General features: G+C 33.4%; 1 protein-coding gene across 1 annotated transcript; it reads right to left on the bottom strand.

Annotated features, from left to right (window-relative positions):
• Window positions 1-1,428: 1,428 nt before the first annotated feature.
• On the bottom strand, window positions 1,429-7,892 carry LOC132743326 (dolichyl-diphosphooligosaccharide--protein glycosyltransferase subunit 1-like). Its single transcript, XM_060731863.1, has 10 exons — window positions 7,535-7,892; window positions 7,122-7,189; window positions 6,053-6,362; window positions 5,658-5,861; window positions 5,036-5,228; window positions 4,624-4,723; window positions 3,672-3,810; window positions 3,122-3,241; window positions 2,574-2,819; window positions 1,429-2,177 (listed from the first exon to the last, which is right to left on the bottom strand). The coding sequence occupies exons 1-10, from the start codon at window positions 7,787-7,789 to the stop codon at window positions 1,992-1,994; spliced, it is 1,821 nt and encodes a 606-aa protein (XP_060587846.1). The 5' UTR covers window positions 7,790-7,892; the 3' UTR covers window positions 1,429-1,991.
• Window positions 7,893-7,909: the final 17 nt, after the last annotated feature.

Raw genomic sequence — 7,909 nt, 5'->3', positions numbered from 1 at the left:
GAAAGTTGGGTGTCAGTGTAGCTTTAAACCTAACCAATAAAATAGATCTAGGGTTCTACCAAGGGTACCATTATCAAGGCAAGGCAACTATTATTGTGTGCAGTATGTTTCATTTATTGAAGTGGAATTAATCAAGATTTTTATGGTTCGCAAAAGAATAACATAGTTGCTGCATTGTCCATCCTTCCATCAAAAGAATAAACTTTGCTAGTGAAAGAATCACTATATTAAGTTTTTGAATTATCTCCCTTTAGAATTCTTATTAATTTTATCTCTACAACAAAAATATTGAAAGAATTTGAATTAAACAGTGATCAAGGTGGCAGAAATTAGTCCAGCTACTTTGTCTGTTTTAATTATCTCCCTTTATAATAATGCTTGTTGCACATAAGCTCAACAACAGCCAATCCCATTTGTATTAAGTATGACCATACCTTGGGTGGTCTTCTTAGAATGGGTGTTGTTATGGGTGCTAATAGAATCTTTCTCTTTTGCTCTTACAGCCTTCATTTATCGACCGAGGTCTTTAGTATTTAACAGGCTTCTTCCTTGTATTTTTGGTGGTTCCCTTTTTTTGGGATGAATAAGGGCACACACAGGTCAGTCAAGGTCATCAATTTGCCATTATTAGAAGGCTTATGCGCATTGACAAAGGAGCATCCACTGCTTTTCAATTTAATATTTTCATTACAATGACATTGACCACAAAAAAGGAACCACATTTGCTGCAAGTCCTACTTAGCCAAATTGTGATGAAAACTTAAAGGCCATATTGAACCACTGCGATTACCAGTGCCAGGGTTATGCAAGATGTCATGGCTGCGGAACTATGCAAAGCATCAGTGTTGAGAAGCAGAAATGTTAACTACTAGGCTTCCTCTATTTACTTCTGTTTTGTTTTCGTAATTTCATGAAAGCTTCAAATGGAGACTGAAGTTTCTCTCAGACATGAAACTTATGAACATATATCATTATATATTAATATCAACAAGTAATAACTCAACCAGAAACTTACTTAGCTGTTTTTTATTTGCTACCACTGTTAATACACACATCTTTATTACAAAATATCAAGCAATCCAGTTCAAAGAAAAACATAACATGAAAATATTTAAGTACTTATGCAATATTTGCTTAATTTTCTCTAAATTTTCCAACAAAAATAATGCATTTAGTCCTCGCACACTATAAAATAGGCGTATCTTTTAAAATTTCACATTAATTCATGCAAGTGTTTAGTGTTACCAAATAAGGATTTAATCCTTAATTATCATTATATCAGCAGTAAAACAAAATTTACAACATACATACATGTACATCAACAGTGGTACATTCTGCACAATATTTGGCTTATAAAATTGAAATATTCTATGTACCTAGAATGGATAAGAAATGCAACATTCATTTAAGTTTACCTTACAAAACTTCTTTTTATTTAAAGAGACATGAAAAACAAAGAACATGGAATATAAATAATTACCTAAAAAGCCAAAAACTTTGGTTCCTTCTTGTACAAATATTCCCTAACCTAAGCAGTGCACTGGCGATGCAAAGTAAAATTAAATGTTACAGCAACATCACAAAAGTCTGTCTTTTAATGACTAGGTAATCTATACCTTAACACTAGGTTTTTTACTTTAATCAATGTTTCTTAGAATTTACCACATGTCAGCGTTTTTACATAACCATACATGGAATAGTAACTCAAAGAAACTCTGTGCTTTCCATTTGAAAGTTCTACTTAACAGGGGTGGCAAAATCTATTGTCCATATTGCCAAGGTGTACAGACAAGTGGAAATTTTCAATAATTTACTTTATAAATATCATATGGACAAGAAATGCTTCAGATAAAAACAAACAAGAAATCCAAAATCAAATTTTGCCAGCCCTGCTTAAATAAGGGAAATACAAAGCACAAATAACAATTTTTTTCAAGTTATACTACACTGTACGAAACAAATAAAACAATGAATGTTGCATTTCAATTCCATTATTGTAAACTAGATGAAAGTTCATCCATTTTCTTATACAGTTCGCCACGCTTTTCTGTTATAGACTTTTCATTGTCAAGGTACTGCTGTTTACTGAACTTGTTCGCCACAAGTTTCTCGGCGTATGTGATCTGCAGACTGATTTGCTCTTTGTACTGATGGTCCAATCGGTTCAATTCGGCAACCTGTAACAGTGGGACAATTCTACATTAACTTTTGGGTTAATCACTTACTTTTTATCACAGATTTAAGTAAATTTAACTTTTACTACACATAACCCACAATCCTGAAGATATGTGGATCACTGTAACTTAACTCTCAGCCCTCTGGTTGCCATAGAATATACACATGACCAGTGCAAACTAAGATCAGCCAGCACATCTCTGCCATTTGAGCAGGGTCTGTACTAGTTTGCAATTAAGTCAGTACTTTTTTTTAAAAGTTTTTATCATACTTGTAATTTAGGCAATTTCGTGTAGTTTCCTTGTTTAATTATCCAAAATAAGTAAAGGATATGAAAACAGTACAATATAACTTTGAAATCAAATTATCATTACAAAAGTATTTTAAATCTTTCAAACCTTTTCACCAAGATCCGAGCCCTCAGATTTCAGTTGACCTTGCAGGTTCTGTATTTGACTAGTTAGTTGCTTATAATCGCCATCTATTTTCTTCCGCTGAGACATGAAGTTACTATGGTCCTTCCCAGCCTTGAACTTGTCAATTGCATCATCATAGCTCTGATAGAGGGCGCTACGCTTGTCCTGGGCACTCTGCACTTCCTCGACTAGACTAGCAACACGCATTTTACTTTCCTTAGCCTCGTCCTGGAAAACAAATGTCAAAACTTTTGTCTTTACATTGTAACAACCTCGATTTCTACAAATAATTATTATTACACAGGTCACTTCACAAATGTCTTTCCTAATCATTTCAGAAATTTAATCCTAAGCTGTTTAAAAATTGTTAGCTAAAATAACACAATCACTATAAAAACCTATGTTTTCTCTTTGCCTTTTCAAATTTTCTCATGGTAACAGAAAACAGTAGTATAGAAGTGACTCACTGCAAGATTCCAAGTCTTTTCTTAGTCACTGTAATATGTTAATATCTATACATAAATATATACCTTGGTGATAGAGAAGTCCATTCTGACATAAATAATAACAAGACAAAACAGGAGATAGAATGCACCAACAACCAACAATGGCTCCTGTAGCAAACGTAATTTCTGGAAGTTGTAGTGAAGCTGGAAAAAAAACAAACAATTGAAGTTGTATTATATATAAATGTTTATAAATTCTGAAACAAACTTGAAATGCTTTTTCTTCCTTATAAAGCACAGAATTTGATGTTCTTTTTGGATCTTTTTTTTAAACTATTGTTTCTAACCATCAAATGCTACATTTGATATGCAATACAGAATGTAAAGTGTGAAAATAAGACAAAATTTGATATTGATACTTATATGCCCAACACAATGGACCATAAAATATCTCTTACAATAATTTAATTTCACAATTTGTTACCAAAATCAGATCTTTATGACAAGATTGATAGGTCAAAATATCAGGCATTTAATTAATTTCAAAGCAATTTGCTTGCATTTAAACTTTTATTTTGCTATCAAAGCAAAAGACATATGTCCAGTTTTAACACACAAATATTTTGTTTCATACCTCAAAGTCCTGGATATGTTCTTCGACTAGGTTGTTTTTGTAGGCAACAATGACTGGCCGACCAACAGTATCCAGGTAAGTATAGTGCAAACCATTATCTCCCTTCTGTACACTAAAAGGCGTCTTCAACTCAGTCTTTCTGTATTAACAAACATCATAATGTTACTTAAAAGAGTAGCAATTCATTACAGAAGATTTTTACCTAGCTAATTGTACAATCTAAACCAACCGTTCTTGCAAAATTACTTTCAATAGCCTTATTTTTTGCTAGAGACATTTCATGGTGTACTTAAATTGTAATTTTAGCCTTTGCGATGTTCTCCGTCAGCCAAGGCCAGAGAAATGCTGGCTACTGAAAAATTATTGCCTATTACTTTGCCAATGTATGATAAAGCAAACCAGATATTTCTACCTATTTTCAACAGGTGTAAATTCCTACTTTCATTCACATGGAAATTTACTGACAATATCAAGCTGTAACATAAAAGTTTTACAACCAATGCATGTATGTAAAAAGTAGAATAGTTATTTGAGTATTTTCATTTCATAGCATACTAATTTTTAGTAGCTTGCTGACAGGGTGTTGGTTCTCCCCAGGTGAATGTATATCAGGGTTTTCATTTTATCTGAGGCAACTGATGTGCCAATGAAAACAACCAATTTGGCCAAGGGGAATATTTAGATCTACTTGCTGCAAATACAAAAGATTTTAACAGAATTTCAACCGATGATATGGATTGTCCATCTGTTAACAATTAAAACCCTGTATATGCCTGGAATTGTGAAAGGGACATTATAATTTGTCACCTTAGTGCAATAACTTGTTAAGTGCTATTTAATTTAGAAGGACTTATTCCATTATTGCACTAAGGCAACAATATGGGGTCTTCCTTTACCAATCAAGTTTGTTACTTTCAACTTAGTGAAAAAGAGGATAAAAAGTTTCACTTACGAGGCTCCTTCAGGCAAGATAATTTTGAATGTGATCTGGTCAATAACAACATCATCATAGATGTGATCCACAAATCTCATCTTTAATGCATAGTTGTCACCTGTAATTCAAATAATATACTGATATTGTAAACACATCAAATATACCACATTTAGAGCAAGAACTATAAAAGCTTAATAATCAAAATTTATTAAAACTTTGATAAAAATGTTAAACTCAATAAAATGCGCAAAGATAACTGATAATGCCATTTCTTGAAAACCGAACCAACTATAACATGTTTAATTTGTATGCTTCTTTAGGTAAATTTTGACAATGTTCAAACAAGACAAGATTTTTTTTTAGTAAAGAGTAAAGAACCTCCCATTTCATAAAAATAATTGACATTATATTCGACAATAACATTTCTTACCACTGTTGAAAAGATACTGGTAGCTTGGAACATTGTATCCAATAGTGTATTTGGTCTTCCAACCACCAAAGAGTGGGAATCTTGGACGAAGCTCAACCTCGACCATATCTTCCATTTCTCTCATAGCACTTGTGGAAATGTTTCCTATCTCGTCACGGTAATAAACATCTCTGGCTGCAGCTGGCAAGATTGTCTAAATAAACAAACAAAATACATTCACACAATTACACTATAAACTTTCAAAATGTTATTTTAGAAATTTCAAGAAGTCAAAATTACTCTACTTTGTACACACACACACAGAATAACATTAGACGTCATATTTAAAACACCAGCTAAAATTTCTTAGATCAATATAACTTGAACCTCATAATTATATGATTTAATAATTGACCCCCCACCCTGCACCCCAAAAACATAATAACCTTCTAAAACACTCATTTCTAAATGTTGTATAACTTAATTGATTACACTTACTTATTTAATTATTTAAATGGAAAAACATCTGTTTAATAAATTACTTTCACAATGATATAAATTGCTAGTAAAACTACTACCCCCAAACCCTTCATTGGTCATACTCTGATCAACGATATGAATCCCGGATATTTTTTTAATTTACCTTGAATGATTTTACTGATGCTCCCTCAGCCTGTCTCTGGTAGTCATATCTAGAGAATGGACCTTTCAATTCTGCCCCGGAGTGTCTGATCTCAATGTGTTCCTCCACAGCAATGTTACCCCAGTGTGATACCTCAATGACACGTTCCATACTGGTGATGGTCAGGAATGGTGTGTTGTTTTCAGAATGCACTCTCAATTCAGCCTGTAACATTACAAATGGTACTCAACATAAATGACTTTGACATTGACATGTAAAGTAAGAGCAACTAAGCTTCATCCCTTCGAACAGCAATTTTTTTCTTCTTTTGAACAACTTAAGTAGTACTTAACGCACACAATTAACATAGCAACATTTAAATATATCTACATTCAAAATTTAGCATTAGTATGTACCTCAGAAAATGCTTCTTTGTTTTCATATGGTCCGTAAGTGATGGTACTTTCACTCTGAGAAACTGGTTTTGTTTTGGTGTATGATTCAATAGTACTTGAGGCTGTTGTCACAGTTGTTGTTTGGGTTTTGACTTTGTAAGGCAAGAAAACATACAAATTCCCAGTGAACACCACATACTGTTTCTCGGCCTGTGTCACCTGACGTGGGAATGGGGTCAGTGCATGGGCGTAAACAGAATTCACGTTGAGTGTAATGGACTTTCCAGTTTCCAAAGCTTTTGGGAAGTTGACTCTCCAAAATTGTTTGTCACTGTAATGATAAAAACGGTTTTAAATACATTACATCAAACACAACCAAATAAAATTTTTTTGACAAACTTTACATGTGACATTCTGTTTCAATAATACCCTTTTATATTATGAACATCCCAGTTAATAACAGAGAGATACAAAAGTGCATCAAATTTTTTTACAGAGCTTCAAAATCTACACTCCGCTCTTAAACTAAGTAACAATGTCCTAGACCACTGAGTAAACAATCAATTTCCTGACCCAGTTCATTCGAGGTTGTTAAGGAGTTGGGTGTGCACTCAACCAAATCATAATTTATGATGCTGTATGAATTTTTTTCCAAATCAGCATCTATGTTGGTAATAAATTAGAAACAATTTTGGTTTTAAATTGGTTTCAACACAAATTCCAAAAGGAAGGCATCACCAGATGTGCCCCCATTTAACAAAAGCAGAAAGGTGCAATGCATCATATATTTCTGCCATGGCTAGGATTTGAAAATATACCAAAGAAGTAACAACACTCTTTACAACTTGGCCAAGAATTGACATTTGATGCAATTATCAGAGGTTGTACTTAAATTATGATTCTATGAAGATGGGTGAGCACTCAACCATTACAAAAATACTCAATAAGAAAAACATAGATAATCTAACAATTTTAAAACTGATTTTGTACTATGTCACAGCAACAAGCCAACAACACAATAAAAAGCTTGTCCAAGTCTATGCCCATGTTCTAGAATACCTATCTTGAGATGTCAGAGCTGAAACTTTACCTTTGGCCAGATACTGTGGTTTGTGCAACTGTAAGGGGAGTTGGCTTCTCATCTCCATCACCTTTAATCTACAAAACAAATGCAGTTTTTAGTAAGACTGCAGTTTTTAATTTATACAATCATTTCATTTCCTGCATGCACTAATTATAATTGTCAGCAGTGAAACATTTTAGCTCTAATATAAAGAATTAGGGTTTTAAAAATTGTACAGAAATGGTCAACACCCACTGATTTTACTGCTCACGGTTTTCTGCTGGCATCACTTTCGAGGAGCTGTCAAGGTCCCCACATGTATTTTGACATATGATCTAACGGATGAAATAATGGATGAACAAAGTCAAAGACAAAGGTGAATGCATCCTCAGTTCCTTGTAAGATAAACAATAATTAACTTGATTGTCTCCATTACTTACTGATGCTCCAAAGTATGACAGGTAGTTCTTGAGAGAATTGTCAACTGGCACTAAAAAGTACCCTGTGGACGACTTTCCTCCGTTTTCAATGGTAACAGTTGTGACAATCTTGACAAGATGGGTTGCAGTATCAATTTTTCTGTCTGCTTCGGATACAGTCAAATCATTGTTAATAGCATCTTGCCTCGCAATTGCACTATTGCAAACAACTGACAAAGCAATGAAAATAAATACAAAGCGTTTTATTTTCATCATATTTACGTGTCTGATGAGGATTCACACGGATAATTCAACAAACTTTTAATAATGTAGCCGGTATCTCCCGGAAGTTGTTGTCAAATCCGGAAATTATGTGTCATGTAAAGATAGTATAAT

This window comes from Ruditapes philippinarum, unplaced genomic scaffold (genome assembly GCF_026571515.1).
Source record: "Ruditapes philippinarum isolate M1 unplaced genomic scaffold, ASM2657151v2 ctg2717_1_1_1_1, whole genome shotgun sequence".
Taxonomy (NCBI): Eukaryota; Metazoa; Mollusca; class Bivalvia; order Venerida; family Veneridae; genus Ruditapes; species Ruditapes philippinarum.
This window is presented reverse-complemented; position numbering and strand designations above follow the sequence as displayed.

Bases quoted from the DNA above. Each gene is read 5' to 3' on its own strand.
- LOC132743326 (XM_060731863.1), bottom strand. From the start codon at position 7,789: ATGATGAAAATAAAACGCTTTGTATTTATTTTCATTGCTTTGTCAGTT. The intron at 7,190-7,534 runs GTAAGTAATGGA...TTTGTTTTGTAG, and splicing joins TGTCATACTTTGGAGCATCA to ATTAAAGGTGATGGAGATGA. The intron at 2,178-2,573 runs GTTTGAAAGATT...CCACTGTTACAG, and splicing joins GCTCGGATCTTGGTGAAAAG to GTTGCCGAATTGAACCGATT.